Here is an 11,796-nt window from a genome sequence, read left to right as displayed (position 1 = left end):
AAAACCAACAAAGATAAATAAACAAAAAGGTGAGATGTAAGGCTTGTCAGGTTCACAGAAAGAAACGGATTTCAAAAGAATCAGGGGAAAAAATCGTTAGTAAATTCATTTTTTTCTTTCAAAAGTTTTTGTGGGTTCATCTTTTTCTTCCTTTTGGACTTCTCAATTCTCTGGGTAAAATAAAATCAGAATAAGAGCACAGGCCTTGACTTCCTGGGTCTCTGTTCCTGCTTTCCTTCTCCGCCTGGAGCGAGGAAGGCGGGCCCTGCTCCTCCCGCGGGGAGGGGGCGAGGTCGGGGCGGAGCAAACAGAACGGGGCGGGGCCGGCTGGACACTTCCGGTTGACGTGTACAGTCTGGGAGCTCTGACGTGGGAGGACATCCGGTTTGGCTCCCACCATCGGAACCTTTCGGACTCGCGCACGCACCGGTCTCCCCGGGGGTTCTGGCCCGCGGGTTGGAGTCGCCTCTGCGTCCTCGACCACAGCGGTGAGCGGCGCGTCCCCGCGAGCGAGGCTGCGCGACCCGAGTGGGCCGCGAGAGCGTGAGGGACCCGTGGGCGGCTGGCGGGTCGCGAGGCGCGTGGGTGTCCCCGCGTCCCCGCCGCCAGTGCCCCCCAGTGCCGCCCCGCTATCACTGGAGTCCACGCTCGAGCTGAAAGAATCCCCTCGTCATTGGCACAAACAATTCGAGAGGGGAGAAAAAAAAAATCGGCCTGAGATGTCGCAGGCCTGAGATGACTGCACCCGTGGCCAGTCATCCAGCCACATGCTCCAGACTTGAACTTTAAGTATGGACGGAAGGTCCCGTGCCTTGGCCCCGATGTTTAACCACTAATTAACCCCTAGGACTGCCTTTCCCGAAAGGATAGGGCATTGGAATCGTCAAACAGAAGCCCGGCCCTCGAACTTGTACTTTTTCTGAGTGCTAAAAACCGGTTTTGTAAGGTTTGATGTCCCTATGGGAAACAAACTTCCAAGCATCTGACCAGTTAAAATCGTTGCTTCCAAGGAGGAGCGAAAGCAACTGTAGTTGCTTCATCTTCAGAGAGAATGGGTTGGTTTTGCAGTCGGTGCTTGGCTTGTTGGATATATTTATTTAGATACCATCTAGGTGATTGTGTACAGTGTGTTGGCAGCATTTTGGTTGTGGCTGTATATCTCCAAATGGTTATTTCAGCTTGGCACAAAATGAGTGTTTTAGTCATTTCTTATTAATGGTGCATGCACAGTTTTTTTGTTTTTGTTTTTTGTTTTTAATGAAGAACAGAATAGTTAAGTTTAGAGTGAGAAAACAGTTACTTCGGCTCTTTAGTGCCGCTGCTCTTTCAGAGTTGTTTGGTAGCTAAACTACAGCAGGAATGATGTGTGCGCACTGTTGCTAAAGGCTTTAGAAAGTAACTGTAGAAGTGATGAGATGAGTTTAATATCTAAGCAGAGTGTAAACACAGTGTTAAGTGAATCCAGCACTTACGGCTTTTCTGTTTGTCTTGTTTAGAAAGAGGGAGAGATGCCGAAAAAAAAGACTGGTGCGAGGAAGAAGGCAGAGAACCGTCGAGAACGCGAGAAGCAACTCAGGGCGTCTAGAGGCACTGTAGACTTAGCCAAGCACCCATGCAATGCTTCCATGGTAAGAGCTTTTAAACATCCGCTGGTGGCGCAAAGGAAGAACTATATGGTATAGAATCTACCTGAAAAAAAAAAAAATCAACCACAGTGTGCCCATGTGTTCACTACATGGAAACCTGGTAGGGGCATGGTCACTGTTTTTACTGAGTAATAATGATTTTTTTTTCTCTCATCAAGCCTGGCCTCGCACCTCATATACTGCTGGTGATAGTAGGTGTTGAAGGAGAGAGTGGGTAACAGGAACTGAGAGCAGTTCCGGCTTCTCCATTGTCCTTAGCTCAGTGTGTCTTATTCATTGGGCTTTTGTCATTTTTCTCTTAGCCGTTCTTCGTTCAGTGATTTCTCTTGCTGAGTGTCCTGATTTCTAGGCATTTCCCCTTTTCTTAAAGGATTTTGCCTGTGCTAAGTAGGTTGGTCTTTAAAATGTGTGACTTCATTTGGCAAATGTTGAGTATTTATGGGACCATGTGTTTGCATAACTCTGGGCGCACCATCGAAGGCTAATGGAGTGCCTCTTTTATCCATGTGTAGAATGCTCTAGTGTCATGTACTGTGTAGGGTTTGTTTGTTTATGGATGACAGAAACACAATTTCACCTTAGGGAAAAGTAGGTCACTGGAGTAGTAACTGCAAGTATGGGGGAAGGAATGGGCAAAGAAGATGCGGGGACAGCTAGATCCTGGGACCGTCTCTGCTTCGGCTGCATTTCCTCCTGCAGCTTCTGAGGACTGTCACGCTGTGCTTGCTTAGCTCCCTGGTTTCTGGTAGCGTGCTTATGTCACATCTCATTACTGTGGACGCCACAAAACGATTTATCATAGGTTGGCTTGAGTCCTTTTTCTGTCCCAAGACTGGTTTATGATGTAAGGGCTGAACAGACAAAGCAAAGTGACTAATATGTAAGTCCCTGTAATGAGAGTCAGGGTTAGGGTTTCACTCCATGAAGGGGGAAAGTGTTAGAGAAAGAAGGCGCGGGGGCCAGAGTGAAGGCGCGGGGGCCAGAGTGTAGAACACACTTGGGGAAAGACTCACCCCTTGACTGTAGAGAGCAGACCTGACCAGAGGGCTCTGAAAACCCTAAGTAATGTAGATAGTTGCTGTTCTTCATTAGTATTTCGTGTCCTCCTTTATTTCCAGCATCTACCCAACATAAGCAAATAGGATGTTTTGCAATTAAAATAGAAAATTGAGTAGGGACATGTATCTGCTTTGTGTAGTATTGGGCTTCTTTAAAACAACCAAAGCAAATGGAATATATTTAACTTCTTTGCAATAAAGCTTCTTCCATCGTGGATCAGAGTGTTACTTTTTGTTTTCCTTTGCTATTGGAGCACGTGCAAGAGCTTGCACACATGGCGAGAGCTGGAACTGGGGTCTAGAACCAGTTACATCATACTGTGGGAAAGAGAATAGTCTTTATAATATTAGTAAGTTTTCCATTATCGACCGGCAGAAAATTAATGTTATGTTTTTAATTTTACAGGAATGTGACAAGTGTCAGAGGTAAGTTTTTTAAATTTCTTTTTCTGTATGACGTTGTCCTCGTGTGCTTTTTGTTGTTGTGACAACACTTGGGGAGGAAAGGGTTTATTCCATTCTGCTTTCTGGCTTGCTTCCACTCAAGGTCAGCGACCTTTTTATACAGCCCAGGACTACCTGCCAGGGCCGGCACTGCCCACAGCGCAGTGTGGCCTCTCCCATAATTAGCAGTTGAGAAAATGCTCCATAGACATGACCACAGGCCACTCTGATGGAGGCGGTTCCTCAGCTGAGGCCTCTTCTCAGATACTCTAGTCTGGGTCAGGTTGGCAAAGCTAACCAGCACAGAGTTATGGTCTCATCCTCTACCTGAAACTGACTATTTAAATCTCTGTTTTCCTTGATAAGGCGGCAGAAGAACAGAGCATTTTGCTACTTTTGTAATTCTGTTCAGAAGTTACCAATTTGTGCACAGTGTGGTGAGTACACAGCTGTGGAGCATGTCTTCATCAAATGTTTGTCTGGCAGTTGTGAAGTACAGGTGGAACTGTTTCCCTCAAATAACTCAAGTTATTTGAGTAAAACTAACTGGCATTTCCTAGAGAAGAAAGGAGGGCATTTCCTAAGTAATCTGAACAAACACTTATGCCAAGGGTGTTGCTGTCATGGGGGATTTCTACCGTGTGTTCCTGGAGACTTGCCTTAGGAAATCTAATCAGCTTTACTCCAGACTTTCCCCTCAGCGTTCTCTTTGAACACTACTTAGAAGATGATGGTTTCCAGCGGAGCAGCTAGTGCCGAGCTGCAGGGTGGTGGTTACGGCTGCATGTGGACTATTTGCAGTGTAGTTCTAGTTGTCCAAGAGTCATGTGTTCAGTTCTGCCACTAGTGGGAGAAGAGAGGCTCACCTGCCTGTGCGGCACTTACGCACATGGGTGCAGAGTGAGAAAGAGTCTGCAGAAGGTAGAGGCAGCTGTGCATGCTCACTCAGTGTCTCGTCTCCAGGACGTCACAGAGCTGTGTGTGGTGCGCTTTCTATTGCAGATTCTCCCCTGTGTCCAGTTTTTCTCTCTTCCCATTTCTTGCCATCTAACTCTGCTCCTCAGGAAACACGATGCTGGCATCTTTTCCGTGTGTCTCCTGTTCCACTCTGTAGTCTGATGGGCAGTTAGTGTGCCATCACTAACCCTGTTAGCATCTGATACGCAGCTCCTGCCACGGCGGGGCTGGTAACTCCTAGACGAGCCCCTCTGTGGTGATTTTACATAGGGATAAGCTTAGGTGCAATGGCTTGGGTCTAAACAACTAGCGTTTGCCGTGCCTTTTGATGGTGTGTGCCAGGAAACACCTGGTACATCCATGCAGGGCTGTTCCTATGTGATTCATGACTATAAGATTCATTTTAAAGCATGCGTGTACAGCATTTTGGTTCACTTGGATTTCATAAGATTTGAAACTGTCAAAATGATTGTCAGATTACAGTGCATAGCCTGGAATTTCTGCTTTCGTGAATTAGCATGTTGCATATAAATTATATAACAACTTTTATGGATTAATACATTTCTAATCTCAGAAGATCTGACTAAGGTAATGAGATCTCTGTAATTTTTTTATGTAAATGGGAAGATAAACGGCTTTAATAATTTTAAAAGTATTATTTCCATAGGCATTTGGGCTAGATCAAAGAGGAATTAGTTAATGGTTTCTGTATGCACCAATTTGTAGGGCTAATAATGCATATATACACTCTTTTTACCAGGAAAAACAAAGTGTATGATGAAGTCTTCAGACTGCGTCATCAAGCATGCTGGTGTGTACAGTACAGGCCTTGCTATGGTGGTAAGCTGCTTTTCATGACTTAGTATAATATGTTCTCATGGATGACATAAAGCCATTTTAACCAGTGTCTTAATAATAATTTTTATTAATACCTTACAATATATTTTCATCATATTGACCTTTACCTCTTCAAGATTTGCCCCATCTGTCTGCCCAGATACTATCTGTGTTCTTTCTTTAAAACTTTAACCCATATTCAGTCCAATTTATTTACCCAAATACTTTTAGGTGTAGGCCTGCCCTGCAGCATGGTCATCCTACTGGGGCCACAACCTTAAAGAAAACTGACTCTTCCTCTCCTAGAAGCTGTCAAATACAACTAAGGGTGGGACTGTGTGCTCACGCTCTCCTCCATGCTGGGATCTTGCTGGCTTTGAGCCTCTTTCACAGGTTTTTGCTTGCTGTCGGAGTTGGTGTGGTGTTTGGTGTTCCGCTTCCCACTGTGTCTGATGTCCACTTTTGTTTCCTCATAGTCCTCTGCCACCTCTGCATTGTTAGAGATCCCTGAGCCTGGGAGGGAGGGATATGCTGCAGACCTCTTTCTGCACTCTGCAGTCTCTCTCCCTTTTTCTTTTCTTTTCTTTTTTTTCTTTTCTTTTCTTTTTAGGATTTTTTAATTTAAGTAATTAATTCATTATATTTCAGTTGTTATCCCCTCTCTTGTATCTTCCTGTTTCCCCCTCCCTCCCTCTCTCTTTCACCCTATTCCCCTCCCCTAGGTCTGTGACAGAAGGGACCTCCTCCCCCACCATATGATCACAGCCTATCAGGTCTCATCCTGGTAGCTGCTTCTCCTTCTTCTGAGAGCCATCAGGCCTCCCCACCAAGGGGAAGTGGTCAAATAGGGGGCAGCAGAGTTCATGTCAGAGTCAGTCCCCACTCTCCACACAACTGTGGAGAACGCGCTGTCCATTGGTCACATCTGAAGAGGGGTTCTAGGCTTATTACATGTCTTTGGTTGGTACAGTAGTTTGAACAGACTGAGAAACTGGTACATTTATACTCTGTAGTTTCTTATTTCTGCATGTTGACCAGGTTTTAGTCTTTGTGTTACCATTTATTGAAAGAAAAGAAGCTTCTTTAGTGAGGTTGAAGAGATGCACTGATTTGTGTATATAGCAATAAGTTGTTAAGAATCATTGTAATTCTGGGTCCAATTAGCAAAATATTAGTAGTATGACCTATGTAGCCACAGGCTCTTTTGTCCTGATAATAATGCCAGATACAAGTTCTATCTCCTGGAGTAGGCTTAAATTCAGTCAGGAGTAGTTGGTTACTCCCATAACATTCGTGCCACTGTTGCACCGGTCGGCAAATCTTGCCAGGATGGTCACAGTTGTAGCTTACAGGGTTTGCATCTGGGTAAGATTGATGATGACTTTCCTCCTCTGGTAGAGCCTATAGTGTCCTTAACACCATGAAAACTAGCCAGGAGGGATGAAGCTTGCCGTGCCCCCAAGCCACAAAATGGCAGAGCTTTCTTTGTAATTTTAGTTGGTCATCCAACTAAAGGTACCATGTACTTTTCTAAAATGTTAAACAGACTTCACAAAATACATTTCCTGAATTTGGAAGATCATCAACTCAAACCTTTTGGTTAAACAAGTTTCAAAAGAATTTAAGGTTAATTTTTTAACATTAAATTTGACAAAAAGTATATATTAATTACACATTATCTTTACTGGACAAGATCTTATGAGGAATTTTAGTACCATAAGACATATTTTGTTCTATTTCATTAAAAGATAATAAGTATGAGCCATAAGTTTTGCTATATTCTGCAGTGTGGTTTATACTTCATGTCCAAATTACATTCTGTGAGGAGAGTAATGCTGGCTTTATGTATAGTGTTTGCAGTAATCTCCCTAACCTGGGGTTTTCTCTGGGACAGAGCTTTGTTCTCTCAGGGGTGAGTCCTTTGCCATTCTTTCTTCCTGTGCTGATAACCATGTGCCACCCTTCCTTGTCCCTCGGGATTGGGGGCGGGGGCGCCACTAGGCCATCCTTGATATTTTCTCTTAGCCCTTTGCTGTGTACTGTGAAGTCTGCCTTATTAAAGTCTGGATTACCTAGTTGAGAGTTCTTCTCTTTCTTGCCAGAATCCTGCCTCCTCAAGGAGAGACACACGTAAGGCTTTCTACACCTGGTTTCACAAGTCAGCCATCCTCCCACTTGCTGGCCTCCCTTCCTCTGCTTGTTTTGTAAGGGCCCTAGTAGCTGGGTGCTCCTGTGGTAGCTGACCCAGAGCTGCTGTTTTTTTGTTGCAGGGTGCAATATGTGACTTCTGTGAAGCTTGGGTGTGCCATGGGCGGAAGTGTCTTAGCACCCATGCCTGTGCCTGTCCACTCACTGATGCAGAGTGTGTGGAATGTGAGCGAGGGGTATGGGACCATGGTGAGTGACTAGGTGCTAACAACATGTCTTAGTTATGGGTAAATGCTAGTGCTCTCTCCCCATAGAGATACTTTGAAATCTTTAACCACAGTACAGTTTCAGACATGAGTTTAGTTGGGAGGGGATTGCAGCAGCAGTATTAGTAAGTGCTAGAACTAGTCACCCAAACAGATGAGGAGGGAGCTTGGGGAGGACAGGCAGCCTCTCTTAGGCCTGTGACCGTTCTGTAAGTGGGCAGGAGATAGTGAGGCCCACAGGCCAATGTCAATAGGAAGTACATCAGCAACTTTATTTTAGCTGTTGCCACACAGTTTTGATGTACGTATGCAATCAGTTGCCATCTTTGACAAGGATAAGGGTTTTTAAAGTTATTAAGTTTGCCATATAATATATGTGGATTTTATTGTAATCTTACAGGAGGCAGAATATTCAGCTGTTCTTTTTGCCATAATTTTCTCTGTGAAGATGACCAGTTTGAACATCAAGCCAGCTGCCAAGTCCTAGAAGCAGAAACGTTTAAATGTAAGTTGTTCTGTTAGCTGTTCTCGTACCTAGGCTTCTGAGTAATGTGTGACACTCAATTTAAAAGGAGTAAGTTTTTTAATGCTACCTTGTAATGTGTGTGCGGGTGCATATGTGGTGTGTGTGTGTGTGTGTGTGTGTGTGTGTGTGTTTTGTTTATAGGGAAAACACCCAATCGTTGCCTCTGAATTTTTCCATGAGGATAATAGTGGTACATTGGCTGAGCAGTTCTCCATTTTGTGGCCTTGACCAGGCGTTGGTGTTCTTGTAGCATTCCTGGTCCTGTTCACCACCTGTGAACCTTTAGGTTCCTTTACCAGTCAAGCTCAGCCCTCTCCTTCCCTTTCTCAGTGCCTTCCAGTAAGTGACCCCGCTCCTAGTTCAACTCTAACAGTGCAGGGACTCAGGCTCTTCCCTGGAGAGCTCATCTTCCGTTCGGGTTGGGTATCTCAGATCTGTATTTAACCTGCACCTACAAACAGTTCTGAATTGTCCAGATGAGAACCAGTTACTAATTGGGTTAATAGTAATAGTATATAGAATTCTCTCTACAGATAATTTCAAAAGGCTTATTGAAATGAGAATAAGCATAAAGTATTGTCCTACGATGTCTCGTATTGACTCTCACTAAGTAGCATTACCATCCTAGAAAAGACTGGCATTCTCAGTTACCTGCTTCCATCATATGGCTCTCATTCTGGGGTAGTTGCTAACTCTATCACTTATGTGCAGATTGTAGTTGCTCAGTTACTGATAAGAGATATATACTTTATATAAAATTCAGTATTTACACAAATTTTCATGAGTATGTAAAAGTATATTGTGTACCTCACCCCCCTTTAGGTTTCTGCAGAATGTATAGAATAAAAATAAAGTTACGTGTGGAGGAAGCATGGGTGCTTTGTGTGTTTATCGTGCACGAGCCCTGCAGGTCAGCAAGTGACTGACTCAACTGTGATGCCATTGAGAGAGCATCCAGTGATTCAGTAACTGGCAGAAGTAATATGCAAGGTCCGAGTAGCTGACGGGATTTTAAGATGATGAATGTCTCCCACAGGTGGTTCCTGCAATCGCCTTGGCCAGCATTCGTGCCTCCGGTGTAAGGTGTGTCTTGTTCAAAGGTCACTAGACAGATAATAACTTACTTCAGAAACACTGCTCTAGTCCTTCACCTTTTCTGTCTGTATCCTGTCTTACTCTTCCTGGTTCCGCCTGAGTGCTGCAGAATTGCACTGTCTGTGTTTTCTGCTGCGTAGAACAGCTCTGTCTTTGGTCACTTTACCCTGCCCGCCTTCCCATGTTGTTGAGCGGCCCTCCGCATTTCCCTCAGTACTGAGGACTTGGATATTGCCTTTCCGGCCCTTGTCTGGGTGGCAGTGTACTCTGAAGATGAACTAGCCACCATTTTGTTATCTAGAGCCTCAAACATGACCTCGTGGATAAGCCACCTCCCATGTCATCCTCTGTCTAGTAAGTGTCTGCCTTACGTTGTCCTGTTTCTGAAGAGTTCCGGCAAAATCCATTTCCTTTTAAGAAACTGCAATCAAGAGCACACGACAAGTCCAGTACAGTTCTTAGCTCCGCCTTAAGCAAAACTCTGTTCACATTTTCTTGTGATATAGGATGGTATGTTTTTATGTCTTATAAATTAAATACTGCCTTATTTCTGCCTCTCTCGTATAGGCTTGTTTCTGTGATGAACATACAAGGAGCAAGGTGTTTAAGCAAGAAAAAGGGAAACAACCTCCTTGCCCTAAGTGTGGACACGAAACGCAGGAGACAAAGGACCTCAGCATGTCAAGTAAGGCTTCTCGTGGGGTAGACTCGTGCCTAGACTAAATTTACTATTTCCTTTTTCCTCTACTTTTCTGCGCATACGCATATGTGTATATACCAGAGATCAACTTTGGGTGTGGTGAGGTGTGTGTGTGTAGCAGAGATCAACTTTGGGTGCCATTCCTTGCGAGGCTATTGAGACAAGTTTTTCTAAGCTTGACTGGCTGGCAGACATCTTCTGGTGTCTCCCTCCACAGTGCTACAATTATAAGCATGTGCTGCCACACCTAAATTGCTGTGCTGGTACTGGGGATTGAACTTGGGTCCTCTGATTTACGTAGCAAGCACTTGATTGGTTGTCTCAGCTTCTTTTTTGCTGCTATGATAAAATGCTATAATGAAAGCCATTTAAGGAAAAGGGTTTATTCTAGCTTATAGTTGAGGTCAGCGCAGCGGAGCTGCCAGGTGCTGCTCATGTGTCCACAGTCAGAGGAGGAGAGTGAATGCGTGCTCACGTTGCGCTGCTTTCCCGTGCCACACAGTCTAGGATCCCTGCCCGGGGAGTGGTCCTACCTACAACAGCCAGCGTAATGAAGGGCCCCCAGGCATGCTCAGAGGCCTCACTCCCCGGTGGTTCAAATTCCGTCAATAGGTAACTAAACCCAATTGATGGAGCTGCCTCCCTGGCGCTGTGTGTGTGTGTGTGTACATTTATATATAGGAACTTTGTTTTTATTTGAAAAGATAAATGTGTTGCCATAAGCAAGTGAGGTTTTTAGCCTTCACTTTGATACAGAATCATACTGACCATACTCACTGAGGTTTGGTGTTTGCCTTAGTTATTTGTGATTATGCTGTATAGATTTCTGTAGGAAAACTAGAGAAGAACTTCCCTTTTCCTTAAGCACCAGTGTAACAGTATGTCCCCTGGCAGTGGGATGTGTGAGCATGGCACTAACTGACGACATGCGTGTAACTATCTCTTGTAGCACGCTCCCTGAAGTTTGGCAGGCAGACTGGAGGAGAGGAGGGAGACGGTGCTTACTGGAGGAGCCTGTCGTCTGACAAGTACGGAGATACTGCGTACCATGAGGAGGATGAGGAGGACGAAGCAGAGGATGATGAAGAGGAAGAAGATGGGAAGGACTCAGATGCCGAGTCATCAGATCTGTTCACTGGTTTGAACTTAGGAAGGACCTATGCCAGCGGCTATGCTCACTACGAGGAGCAGGACTAGGGGCAGGCCTTGTTGGCACTTGTGAGGAGGGCAGGCCGATTCCTGAGGATGCTCATGGGAACCTTCCTTGCCCTCTCCAGATGGCTGCTCACACCGGGCCCAGGGCAGGTTCTAGCAGGTTCTATAGGAACTGACGATAGGACGTGCAGAGTAAGAAAAAGCTGAATGGAAGGCAAGTGCAGTGTCATGTCACTGATTTCAGTTATCTGGCATGTTTTGCCAGCTGGATAACATAGAAAATAACATGATAAAGGAACAGAAAGGAATATATTTATTGGAAGTTAATTACTGTGTTTATTAAAAGCACTGCTTATAGACTCATGTATCTGATTTTACAAAGTGTAACGGGTAACATTGCTGTATTCTTACTCTTCATTTCAATCCATATAAGGATAGTCATGTTAAATTGTGAGTTTCACCGACTGGTCATGCTGTGTTAAATAGTCATGTCTTGACATGTTCATTTCCTTACAGTGTATGTGCTCGTGTCCTCACTAATGCTTGTTAATGTCGCACGGACTGACAGAAATCTAGCTGTTTCTGTACACGTAATATTGCTGATACTTCACCCAGGGATCTCATTAAAAATAAATTTAGTATTATTATACATGAATACTTTTGATACTGAGTTCTTGTTTCTTGGAAAACATTTAAGTATTTTTCTATAAACCGACCTAATATTGGGGCAGTCATCTGAGATGAGTTACATGCTATCTTTGGTGAGAAGTGGGGACTGGACGGTCCCTGGCACAGGTGTCTGGTTTCTAGGGTGTGGCACTTAGTGGTTAGCTCAGTTCTCTGCATGCTGATGAAACACCAAAGCAGCTCACGAAGAGAGGGTTCACTCTGGCTTACGGTTCCAGAAGGATCCAGTCTTGTGGCAGGAAGGCATGGGAGCAGGATAGCAGACGGTCTTGTCTCA

The 11,796-nt window shown here is 44.6% G+C and overlaps 1 protein-coding gene across 1 annotated transcript; it reads left to right on the top strand.

Moving 5' to 3' along the window:
- Positions 1-405: 405 nt before the first annotated feature.
- Positions 406-10,874, top strand: Znf330 (zinc finger protein 330). Its single transcript, XM_051169021.1, has 10 exons — positions 406-528; positions 1,497-1,628; positions 3,111-3,130; positions 3,515-3,585; positions 4,866-4,945; positions 7,213-7,339; positions 7,757-7,861; positions 8,919-8,965; positions 9,545-9,662; positions 10,627-10,874. The coding sequence occupies exons 2-10, from the start codon at positions 1,509-1,511 to the stop codon at positions 10,872-10,874; spliced, it is 936 nt and encodes a 311-aa protein (XP_051024978.1). The 5' UTR covers positions 406-528; positions 1,497-1,508.
- The last annotated feature ends 922 nt before the right edge of the window (positions 10,875-11,796 follow it).

This window comes from Acomys russatus, chromosome 26 (genome assembly GCF_903995435.1).
Source record: "Acomys russatus chromosome 26, mAcoRus1.1, whole genome shotgun sequence".
NCBI lineage: Eukaryota > Metazoa > Chordata > Mammalia > Rodentia > Muridae > Acomys > Acomys russatus.
This window is presented reverse-complemented; position numbering and strand designations above follow the sequence as displayed.

Excerpts from the sequence above, each read along its gene's own strand:
- Znf330 (XM_051169021.1), top strand. The coding sequence starts at position 1,509 with ATGCCGAAAAAAAAGACTGGTGCGAGGAAGAAGGCAGAGAACCGTCGA. Across the intron at positions 1,629-3,110 it reads ACCCATGCAATGCTTCCATG|GAATGTGACAAGTGTCAGAG; the intron begins GTAAGAGCTTTT and ends TTAATTTTACAG. Across the intron at positions 4,946-7,212 it reads GTACAGGCCTTGCTATGGTG|GGTGCAATATGTGACTTCTG; the intron begins GTAAGCTGCTTT and ends TTTTTGTTGCAG.